This window comes from Orcinus orca, chromosome X (assembly GCF_937001465.1).
Source record: "Orcinus orca chromosome X, mOrcOrc1.1, whole genome shotgun sequence".
Taxonomy (NCBI): Eukaryota; Metazoa; Chordata; class Mammalia; order Artiodactyla; family Delphinidae; genus Orcinus; species Orcinus orca.
Window position 1 is genome coordinate 4,711,906 of NC_064580.1, and position 12,418 is coordinate 4,724,323.

The 12,418-nt window shown below is 47.8% G+C and overlaps 1 protein-coding gene across 3 annotated transcripts in view; it reads left to right on the plus strand.

Annotated features, from left to right (window-relative positions):
• The window catches only part of STS (steroid sulfatase), a 184,359-nt gene that overhangs the window by 89,602 nt on the left and 82,339 nt on the right, over positions 1–12,418 (plus strand). For all 3 annotated transcript variants that reach the window (XM_049704884.1, XM_033420235.2, XM_049704885.1), the window contains 4 exons: positions 6,087–6,227; positions 9,435–9,556; positions 9,650–9,772; positions 11,212–11,635. In XM_049704884.1, the coding sequence (XP_049560841.1) occupies positions 6,087–6,227; positions 9,435–9,556; positions 9,650–9,772; positions 11,212–11,635 (810 nt within the window). The remainder of the gene's footprint in view (positions 1–6,086; positions 6,228–9,434; positions 9,557–9,649; positions 9,773–11,211; positions 11,636–12,418) is intronic.

Here is a 12,418-nt window from a genome sequence, read left to right on the forward strand (position 1 = left end):
CATTTAGGCTGCTTCCGTGTCCTGGCTATTGTAGATAGTGCTGCAATGAACATTAGGGTGCATGCATCCTTTTGAATTATGGTTTTCTCCAGATATATGCCCAAGAGTGGGATTGCTGGGTCATATGGTAGCTCTATTTTTTTTTTTTTTTTTTTTTTTTTTTTTTTTGCGGTACACGGTCATCTCACCGTTGTGGCCTCTCCCATTGCGGAGCACAGGCTCAGGACGCGCAGGCTCAGCGGCCATGGCTCACAGGCCCAGCCGCTCCGCGGCATGTGGGATCTTCCCGGACCGGGGCACGAACCCGTGTCCCTTGCATCGGCAGGCGGACTCTCAACCACTGCACCACCAGGGAAGCCCTATTTTTAGTTTTTTAAGAAACCTCCATACTGTTCTCTATAGTGGCTGTACCAGTTTACATTCCCACCAACAGTGTAGGAAGGTTCCCTTTTCTCCACACCCTCTCCAGCATTTATTGTTTGTACATTTTTCGATGATGGCCATTCTGACTCTTGTGAGGTGATACCTCATTATAGTTTTGATTTGCATTTCTCTAATAATTAGTGATGTTGAGCATCTTTTCATGTGCCTCTTGACCATCCATATGTCTTCTTTGGAGAAATGTCTGTTTAGGTCTTCCGCCCATTGTTTGATTGGGTTGTTTGGTTTTTTTTTTTTTTTTTTGATATTGAGCTGCATGAGCTGTTTGTGTATTTTGGAGATTGATCCCTTGTCAGTTGCTTTGTTTGCAAATATTTTCTCCCATTCTGAGGGTTGTCTTTTTGTTTTATTTATGGTCTCCTTTGCTGTGCAAAAGCTTTTAAGTTTCATTAGGTCCCATTTGTTTATTTTTGTTTTTATTTTCATTACTCTAGGAGATGGATCAAAAAGGATCTTGCTGTGATTTATGTCAGAGTGTTCTGCCTGTGTTTTCCTCTAAGAGTTTATCTGGCCTTACATTTAAGTCTTTAATCCATTTTGAGTTTATTTTTGTATATGGTGTTAGGGAGTGTTCTAATTTCATTCTTTTACATGTAGCTGTCCCGTTTTCCCAGCACCACTTATTGAAGAGACTGTCTTTTCTCCCTTGTATATTCTTGCCTCCTTTGTCTTAGATTAGGTAACCATAAGTGCGTGGGTTTATCTCTGGGCTTACTATCCTGTTCCATTGATCTATATTTCTGATTTTGTGCCAGTACCGTACTGTCTTGATGACTGTGTAGCTTTGTAGTATAGTCTGAAGTCAGGGAGCCTGATTCCTCCAGCTCTGTTCTTCTTTCTCAAGATTGCTTTGGCTATTCAGGGTCTTTTGTGTTTACATACAAATTGTAAAATTTTTTGTTCTAGTTCTGTAAAAAATGCCATTGGTAATTGGATAGGGATTGCATTGAATCTGTAGATTGCTTTGGGTAGTATAGTCGTTTTCACAATGTTGATTCTTCCAATCCAGAAGCATGGTATATCTCTCCATCTGTTTGTGTCATCTTTGATTTCTTTCATCAGTATCTTATAGTTTTCTGAGTACAGGTCTTTTGCCTCCTTAGGTAGGTTTATTCCTAGGTATTTTATTCTTTTTGATGCAATGGTGAATGGGATTGTTTCCTTAATCTCTCTTTCTGATCTTTCATTGTTAGTGTATAGGAATGCAAGAGATTTCTGTGTATTAATTTTGCGTCCTGCAACTTTACCAAATTCTTTGATGAGCTCTAGTAGTTTTCTGGTGGCATCTTTAGGATTTTCTATGTAGAGCATCATGTCATCTGCACACAGTGACAGTTGTACATCTTCTGTTCCAATTTTGATTCCCTTTATTCCTTTTTCTTCTCTGATTGCAACGGCTAGGACTTCCAAAACTATGTTAAATAAAAGTTGAGCCATGTATCTTTAAATTACTTATATAAATTCCTCCTACTCATTAATAATGAAACATCTTCTTAAAATACATTCAGCATGACCTTCTGAGCCACCAGCATGGAAAGCTTTTTTCAGGTCCTCATCAGCACAGCTGAACTTCCCATCTTAAGCTACTGCACTTTGTATTAGTTACCTACTGCTGTGTAACAAACAGCCCCCAAGCTTGGCAGCTCAAAGTGACACACATTTGTTATCTCACTGTCTCAATGGGTCAGGAACCCAGGCACAGCTTAGCTGGCTCCTCTCCTTGGATCAAGGTACCAGCCTGGATGGTGGTCTCATCCACTGGTTCAACACTGGTTCAACAGAGGCAAGCTCTGTTTCCAGGCTCAGTAAGATCCTTGTAGGCAGGGTTCAGTTCCTTGTAGGCTGGTGGCGTGAGAGTCTCATGGCCTTGCTGGCTCTTGGCTGGAGGCCTTCCTCAGTTCCTCGTCATGGGGGTCTCTCCAATGTGGAGAGCTAATCAAAATCCAGCAAGAAGTAGAGTCTGCTGGAAAGACAGAGGTCATAGTCGTTTGCAGCCTCATCACAGAAGTGATGTCACATCACTGTTTTCATCTTCTGTTAGTCAGAACCAAGTTGCAAAGTCCAGCCACATTCATGGGGAGGGGATTATGCAAGATGTGAGTACCAGCAGGGGTGTCATCAGGCCATCTTTTAGTTGGCCTCCCACATCTTCATTTAAAGCTGTGTGACTGTACTTATTAGAGCCTACACAAAATTATAATAATGCTGCTGATAACTGCAGCTAACAAGTACTGGCACCTACGAGTCCCTTACTGAGTCATAGTGCTAAGTATATCATGTTATCCTCACAATAATCCCCATTTCACAGAAGAAAATGATGACAAAGAGGCTAAGTAAATGTCCTGCGGTTTCACCACTGTGAAGCAGGGGAAGCAGGATTGGAACTCACCTGCAGAAGCCACATCTGTCACTTATTTCAGTGGGTTCATGGAAGATCTCGTTTGGCCGCTTGGAGCCGTGCAGGATGATTCAGTGTCTCATTCAACCATGAAACCATCACAAGACCATCATGGTGTCTTTTAGCCAATTTTTACCTCATAGGCATTTGTGGAAATGGATTTGGTTGAATTGTCAGTGAATGGCTTTTAGCTGCAAAGCTATCGAAAGACAAAAATTCTCCTAACAAGTTACATTTGTCTAGTACTTTATCATTTTGGAAACCCCTTATTTCTTTTTCTTTTTCTTAGAAGGAGGGAAAGGGGATATTATTTTTTTTTTCCAGTTCAGTTTAGGTATAATTGACAAATAAAATTGCGTATATTTAAATATGGTGATTTGATAGACATATACGTTATGAAGGGATTCCCACTGTCAAGTTAGTTAACGCATTGGTCACCTCACACAGTTAAGACTTTTTTTTATGGATGGAGTGCTTAAGATCTACTGTTTAAGCAGATTTCAAGTATACAATACAGTGTTATTAATTATAGTTACCTTGCTGCACATTACTTCCCGGAACTTATTCATCTTATAACTGGAAGCTTATACCCTTTGAGCAATATCTCCCCATTTCTTCTGTGCCACCGCCCCCCGTCTGCCCGGGGCAACCGCAGTTATACTCTCTGTTTCTATGAGTTGAACTTTCTCTTTTTAGATTCTGCATATGAGTGAGATCATGCGGTATGTGTGCTTCTGTTATTGGCTTATTTCCTTTAGGATAACGTCCTCCAGGTTCATCCATATCGTCACAAGTGGTAGGATTTCTTTCTTTTCCAGGCTGAGTAGCTTTCCATTATATCACATTGTCTTTATCCCTTCATCCGTGCGTGGACACTAAGGTTGTCTCTGTGTGTTGACTATTGTGAATAATGCTGTGACGAACATGGGGGTGCGGGGATCTTGGTTTCACGGAGACCCTTTCTTTCCATCTTTTTATGGGAGGTGGGCTCTGTGTCATCAGCTGAAAGTTCTCTGCACTGAAAAAAAAAAGAAAGAAACAGGCGTTTAGTTGACTGCCCGACCGCAGAGATGGCATCTTGGTGAAATGTGGATGAGTCACCCACGCAAGGAGGTGGCCCAGGCCTCGTAGCGGCCGGCCTGAGCTGCTACGAGACCCTTGACTCTTCATTCTGCCTTCATGCCTCTACTCCCCGACAAAGACAGGCCACCAAAGAGAGCACGCGGGAGACGGGAATGAGAGAGTGAGCTCTAGAAGAGCGCGTTGAATGGTCACATTTCCCTGGTCCGTTATCTTTAGACAAAGGGCGCCGAGTTTGCCTTTGTGAAAAGATCCTTGAGAGACAGAGAGGGGAGACTGAAGGTAGGTCAAGCGAGAAAGGTATGGCTCCAAGTTACCCACGCACTGGGGGTGAGGGTCCTTTGATCTGGACTCAGAAAGGCAACTGGCAAGATGACTGTTCGGAGAGCAGAACATCTGATGAAAAGGTGTGGTGGGGAGAGATGGTCCACGTGGACCAGAGACAGATAAGTCACAGGTGAGGCAAGACGAAAAGGAATGCTCGGAGCCTAAGGTCCTCTTCGAAGAGCCTCTTTGAGCTTGTTGCCCACATGCCCAGGAATGCAAGGGCTTCTGTGACCGACGGGGACACGGGATGGCCGAGGAACGTGACCTGTTAGCATTGAAGATGTGCTAGTGGGTGCAAAGGAGAAAGTCAGTTGCTCAGATGGGCTGGAGCTTCCGAATCCCTCCACAGAAGCCAAGCTGCCCGCCTATGACAGCAAGGGAGTGAGGCGTCACCGTGTACATACAGGAGCGAAGGTTTCGCCGATGATTTTACAGATGATGAAGAGGGTGATGGGCCGGCGGTGACTCGGTGGTTCTGCACTGGGGGTGACTTTATGCCCCAGGGGACATGAGGCAGCGTCGGGAGACTTTTTGGTGGCACAAGTCAGGGTGGGAGGGTGCGCTGCAGGCATCAAGTGAGTGGGTCCAGGGGTCCCGGCACAGCACAGCTCCCATGACAGAGAACCGTCCCGTTCCAAGTGGGCTCCAGGGATGAGGGCCTGCACATCTTTGGGGGCTGGGCTGTCTTTCCACATCCCACTCTAGGTGAGGATCCGTGTTACGGAGAGCAAGGGGGTGTAGTGAAAGAAGAGGACCACGTGAGGGTGGCTGGGTTGGCGTCCGGGTGTCCTCCGGAAGCAGCACCCGTGTTGTTTGCTCCGACGAAACTCTCATGGGATTTCTGCTGCATGTGGCCATCATGCCTCCTGTGGAACCCCACAGCTCCCGTGGGGTTTGCATGTCCCAGGCCCCTTCCCGCCCCCGATGAGTTCCTGATGCCGCAGGTTCTGCTAAGGTTTCCTCTCGTTTCCCTAAGTCCTGAGTTCTCTCGAGGTGAGCGATAGCTCAGGTGTGTGCATCCCTCGGTCTGGCCCCTTGTTCTGGCCCCGAGGACGTTGAACCCCACCCAAGGGGATAGGCTTGAGGATGCTTCTGCCCCCGGCTGCTCAGATGCGGGCAGGTTCTGTCCCTCTCCTGAGTGTTCACTTGGTAGTTCCTACAGGCGTCAGAGCAGGAGTTTCAGGTGTGCATCCACCCCCAAAGTCCTCCAGCCCGTCGTTCTTGAAAGGGGTGAAATGCCGGGGCAGGGGGGTGAGTGTGCGTTGGGATGACAGCCATAGAAGGTGGATGGATTTTCCCTCCCCTCCACTGCGTTTGCTGCCACCTACTAGCACCCAGAGCCGCCCCAGGCTGTGAACCATGTCTTCCTTGAGCTTGGAAAGGTTTGCATCACGCCCAACTCTACGTGTTTCCCTTTGAAAAGCCGCTACGCCGAAACTCGTGGCTAGTTTTAGAAAGGATTTGACATTGACAATTGGATTGTCCTGAAATGCCCGGTTTTTTTTCAGTGCAGAGAACTTTCAGCTGATGACACAGAGCCTGCCTTCCATAAAGAGATGATTGTGTCTTCATTTTTCTAGACAGAGCCTATGTTTTGGTTTGGGGTAGAAAGGAGAGGTCACTGCTATCCAGGGAGAAAGAAGTGTTTGTTTTGGAAACAGACACACAGGACAGAGAGGATAGTTCTTCGCTGTCTTAGATGCTTTGCAGCCCTTGTCGTCGGGGGTGGCCGGGTCGACAGAATGTCCTCTACTGGGAGGAGGGGGAGGGTCGTAGAGAAGGAGGGTAGGCCGCCTCAGGCCAGCATCCTTCATGTCTCTCTTCCCCTTGCCCCTTGCAGGAAGATGAGGACGCTTTTGCTTCTGCTGCTGTTCATCTATGAGGCCTGGAGCCATGCGGTGTCAACGCCCAACTTCGTCCTGCTGATGGCCGACGACCTTGGCATTGGGGATCCTGGCTGCTATGGAAACAAGACCCTCAGGTTGGGTGACGTGTAAACACAGGGCTCCCTTCACGGGCCGCCGTCCTGGGATGGGCAGCGCGTGTTCACAGAGCGCAGGCCACGGGGAAATGTTCAGAGCCCCCCAACGGCGCACTTTCCTGTACGACTTTACGTAGACACACACAGGCGTTAGTAGGCAGGTGTGATGACTTATCTATTCGAATCACTGTTGGATGAACTCAGACGGCTCACTGGGAAGGTATTCATCATAATTCTTTCTTCCTCACCCCTAGTCTGTGGCTTTTTTCCCATCATCATGTTTCCCTCCCTTTGGTTCGCCTCTTCTGTTTTGTCTTCTGTTTTCAGCCTCTGGCTCCGTTCCCATTGGGACCCAATCCATCCCCCCTTGTCAACCCCTCGCTGTCACCTCTGTACCTTCCTTCCACCTCTGGGCCAGGCTGTGCTGGATTCTCATGCAGACACACCGGCCGGGGACAGATGTCCTGGGGACACGTGTCACGTTTGATGGTGTCAGAACTTTTCAAGGGCTAGGGGTGACTACAATGGTAGGGAAAACACAGTGGGAACCAGACTCGGACAGAGGAGGGTGTTTTGTTCCCCAGCCCCCCAGTGTAGGGCTCTTGGGTTTAGAGTTAGTCGGTCAGGGTGCAGTGGAATATTGGTCTTAGGGGTGCACTTTCTCTACGTGATCATGGGGAAATGTTGACATAACTGTGGTTCTGTGGAGAGCTTCACCTCACACGTGATGAGCGCAAACAAAATGAAAGGAGAGGGTGGGATTCACCAGAATTTTCTCGTAAGAGCCACAGATAATTAGCTGAAGCTCATAGGGACGTGCCGCTGAGTGCCACGGGGTCTGATTTGTGTTCACACCACTTGCTGTAGGTCCTCCTCTTCTGTACAACATGACCGTGCGTCTCAGGACGTCTGTTTCATCGTTATGTGGCACAGCAAACAAACATGAAGTAAATTACACTTTTGAGGAGGACCCAGCCTGCAAGATGCAGCCGAATGTGACGTCACTTCCAACCTGATTCTGTGTGTCAGATGTCACGTGTTATTTTTAAAACGTATGCTGACCTATGATGTTTGTTAGATTTTGTTTAAAGCACGTGCAAGGATAAGATCTGCACTCATTGTTCTCTTAAAATGTTAATTGACCACGTATGTTTCCTTCCTCACCTTATGCTTCATTTTGTGAAAAGTTTAGATCTCACTGTTAGGCATTTCAGACACGAACCTTGTGAGTAATTTTTCTTATCGAGGTCACAATTTATTTTTTTTTCATTTTAAGTATCATTTTAAAATACCATATGATATGAGTATTAGATATAATATTAGATATGATATTCCTAAACTTTAGTGAGATAATAGATAACTGTTCCTACTAAGGTGTCTTAATTAAAAAATCACAGTCAAGCCTTTAAGGTTCAGTGTCTGCCAATTATCCAAAAGAAAAAAAGGGCTATAAAATCCTAAGCAAGAATTCATATCAATAATACCCTAAATCTGCCTTGTCCTCCATATTAGCATCCAGTTCTTTTATTTATTTTTTTTAATTGAAGTATAGTTGATTACCATGTTGTGTTAGTTTCAGGTGTACAGCACAGTGATTCAGTTTTCTATCAATATATATGTATATATTTATATATATATACTATGTATATATTTAGACATACATTTATATATGTAGATATTCTTTTTTTCCGATTCTTTTCCATTTTCCATTATAGTTTATTACAAGATAAAGAATACAGTTCCCTGTGTCCTACACTAAATCCTTGTTTATCTATTTTATATGTACTAGTCTGTATCTGCTAATCCCAAATTCCAATTTATCACTTCCTCCCCAGTTCTTTCTGAAGGACATTTTCCATTTTACGTTTTATAATATCACACCTCAAAAGAGTCAGATTTTTCAGTGGCCAATCTAGGCACTAGGGGGATTAAGTCAAATATACAGACAGCCTCAGTGTTCTCAGAATCTTGTAATTTAAGGCCAAAGCAAAGTGGAAATGTTGAGAATTAAAGGCATAAGTTAAACTAATAGATGAGCGAGCAGCTTGACATTACAGTGCAATGCCGTGATCTTCCCCTTCGAGCTATGCATTGTTACAGGACTAGCCTGTGGGCGCTGAACCAGGGAAGCAGTGGCGTCACAACGGAACAAGATACGTGCCCCACGCCACAGGCAGAAGTCTTGGAGGGGAGTGCCGTTAGCCACTCCGTCCCTTTACAGGGAGGAAGCTGCCGTGATGGGGGATAGGGACTGACATCCTACAGATGGAACAGGCCTCTCCCGCAGGACAAGAAGGCCATGGCAGGGTGGGGGGAGTCCCATCTATGCTCAGAACTGAAGTATAGAAGATGAGCAGCCTGGCAGAGAGGCAGGCGCTGGGGTTCCCACTGGAGGATAAGGGATCGTCACTCAGCGTGGACCCAGCCCTGAAGGAACTTCCCCTCTGAATGCCTAGGAAGTCTGGCATGATTTCCTAAGGTGATGGACCACACCAGTCCTGGATAAGAGGTGGCAGGATGGCTTGTCCTGCATAAGGCGTCATCCTAGAAGTCAGCCCATAAATGAGTGTTCCTTTAGCGGAAAAAAAAAAAAAGACACTCAGAGGGTGTGCGTGTCTCACGGCATGTCGTGTTTCCATGTTGCTGTGTCCCTTTTCCCTGGAGTCTGTGACCCCTTTGTTACCGATCCCTGGTAAGTGCACCTGGAGCCCATCGTCCCTTTCCCCGGACGGTGCCGTCACCCCGTTCTCCCTGGGGCCATGTGGAAAGTCGGCAGAGCCTGGTGAGAACTGGTTAGGAGCTTCTCTTTGGCTGTAGTTGGCAAGAGAAGAGTCAGGCTGCTCCCAGAGCTTTCTCGTTTGGGGCACGGAGGTAGCTCGTGGGGGGCACAGGTGACGGAGGACAGAGACCTTGACCCTTGCCCCTCCCGCTTCTCAGAGCAGCCCCTTGGAAGGACTTGGCTTCTCTCCTAAATCAGCAGCTCAGAGCCCCCAGGGGGGCATGGGTGGGCCCCTGGAGAGGGCAGACCTGGATGATTTCATCCTCAGTGTGGTTCTGTTGTCACTCTGAGTCTCAGTGCTGTGTCCCCTTCCTTCCCCCTGTCCCATCGCAGTTTCCCTGGATAAGTGACAAGCGACTCACTGTACGAAGCCAGAGAGAAAGCTTTCTTTTCAGGGTCACGAGGAATGACCTGAGTCTTTGTTCCAGGACTCCCAATATCGACCGCTTGGCCAGAGGGGGAGTGAAGCTCACGCAGCACCTGGCAGCATCACCCCTGTGCACACCCAGCAGGGCGGCCTTCATGACGGGCCGGTATCCCATCCGCTCAGGTACCCAACCTCCTGGTTCCGTCGCTGCGGCCCTGACCCACCTCCCAGTCCTAGGGCTTCCCCTGTCCTAATGGTGGGTTTCTCCTGGCTTAGGAATGGCATCTCGGTCCCAAGTGGGAGTCTTGGTCTTCTCCGCCTCTTCGGGAGGACTTCCCCACAGTGAGATTACGTTCGCCAAGCTCCTGAAGAATCGAGGCTATTCCACAGCTCTGATAGGTGTGGGCAGCTGGGGGCGCGCGGTGCAAGGACCTGGGTGAGTGGGAAATTGGGGAGGGCACGCGAGCAGCCTTCTTGAAGATGAACTGACTGATAGCGTTTGCACAACTGTAAGTAGGGGAGAAATTACTTCAATGCTAAATTCAAACACCATGTGTCTATATGTGCTATTGGAATGTGTAGATGTGTGTCCTTATTTATGTTATGTATGTGTATGTGTGTGGATGGACGATGGATGGTGAAATGGATAACTAATCATGCACACACACAACATGCAAAACTACACACACACACACACACACACGCACACACACCATACTATTGATAAAGGTTTACATTTTACGTTTCAGTACTAAAATTGCGTCTGAATTTTTCTCAGTTGACATTCCCACTGATTTTATCCCCTGGGTAGGAACGAATCCTTCTCCCCTTTCACTTGATAAACTTGGGTCTATGCAGGTCGTCAGAGGAACCCTAGAACATCTCATGGGAGCAAAATGGCCGGTCTCTTTCCTCCCACATTTTCTCAAACCACCATCACTTTTTCTCTTGTGTGAGGCACTCCTAATTTAGTGATACAGTCACATTTCAATTTTTTAAATTAATTAATTTATTTTTTTTGCGGTACGCGGGCCTCTCACTGCTGTGGCCTCTCCCGTCGCGGAGCACAGGCTCCGGACGCGCAGGCTCAGCGGCCATGGCTCACGGGCCCAGCCGCTCCGCGGCATGTGGGATCCTCCCGGACCGGGACATGAACCCGCGTCCCCTGCATCGGCAGGCGGACTCTCAACCACTGCGCCACCAGGGAAGCCCTCATTTTTATTCTGTTTTATTATTTGGCCACACTGCGTGGCATGTGGGATCTTAGTTCCCCGACCAGGGCTCGAACCCGTGTCACCTGCAAGTGGGAGCGCGGAGCCTTAACCACTGGACCTCCAGGAAAGTCCCGTACAGTTCACATTTTATAAGAAGTGTTTATAGGTGTTTACAATAATTACTGAGTTATGAGTATGATTTCCTCATGCCTCAGGGGTAGTTTTTACATATGGATTCATTTCCACTTCTAACTTTTCAGGGACAGAATCAAGTTGGTTTTAAGACTTTCCTTTTAAGGAAATGTCTTTAAAAAAAAACACATGTCCCCCAAAAACGTTGGTGTTCATCTATGTAGTTTTGTCTCCTGCCTATGAAGTATGTGAGGTGTGTGTCTTTTATTTTATTTGTAGTTTTTCCAGTCACTGAATCCCCTCTTGTTTTCTGGTGGAGAGAGTGGTTCCTACCCTACCGCTTTTGGAAACAGAGGTGGAAACGGTAGAATGGTTTTGGCTGATGAATATGCAGAAAGAGGCCGCTTTCCAGTGTGCGCAACTCAGAAGCTGACCTCCGTGTCGGGGTGCTCATGGGGACTAAACATGCCACCTGTTTGTTTGTCTGCTCAGGGAAGTGGCACCTTGGCACCAGCTGTCACAACAGAACGGACCTCTGCCACCACCCCTTGAGCCATGGCTTTGACTATTTCCACGGGCTGCCCGTGACCAACCTGCGGGACTGCAAGCCGGGAGAAGGCAGCGTGTTCACCAGGGCCTTAAGGCTGCTGGTCTTCCTCCCCCTGCAGGTCATCGCCATCACGCTGCTGACCCTGGCCGTGCTCAGGTGCCTGGGGCTCATCCAGGTTCCCCCCTGCATCTTCTTCTGCCTCTTCTTCCTGGCCGCCCTGGTCCTCGGAGGCCTGCTGTGCTTCCTGCATTACTTCCGGCCCCTGAACTGCTTCCTCATGAGGAACCGTGACATCACCCAGCAGCCCATGTCCTATGACAACCTCACGCAGAGGCTCACAGCGGACGCGGCCCAGTTCATACAACGGTAGGTATCGCCTCCCAGCCTGATGCTGCCTGGGACACATGTCATATGCTATTTCAGGTGTTTCCATGGAGGTGGAGGAACCGGGGTGGCCTTTTGAGCCATGTTTCCCCTTCTGTGGTTGGGAGATTTCTCCAGCTGGGCGTGTATTGGGCGGTGGGGGGAGTGGGTGGGGAATTGCCATGACCTGGGCTCCCCCCAGAGATGTTTTGCCAGTTTCCCGCACGTCCTCTGCTTATGAGGCCATGCCCCAAAAATGTCTGGGTGACAACAGGGACCTTAAGGCATCACCACCGTCTTTACTCTTCAGGTGTGTGATTAAGAGAGGAAAGGTCATGTGTATTGTTTACTGTAGATGTTATACGACATAAACAACGTGAGGAGATCCGCAATATTCTGGGCACGTTTCCGAGCAGAGCAACTCTGAGAGTCAGCTGGGTGAAGCAGATGATCTCTTGGGAGTCTGTTGGGGCCTCTTGAGTTTGTAGTTTTGGTGTTTGCGGTCAGCGAAGGGGGTAGCCATCCACGGAGGGCTTCACAGCAGTCTGTCTCAGGAACACCTGCTGTTAAAAACGAACAAAATTGTTTTGTTGCCTTTAAAAGTTTAGAGGATTGTCCTATAGAGAAAGGTGGGAATGCGGTGTGAAAATCAGATGTTTGGCCTTGGTGTTTACTTACCCTGCCCACGAGAGCAGGTCTGTTCAGGCACCAGAGAGTGGAGGAAGCTGGCCACATGGCATGATGAAGGACATATTGATAATTCGATTCTTAAGAGAAAGGGGAAGA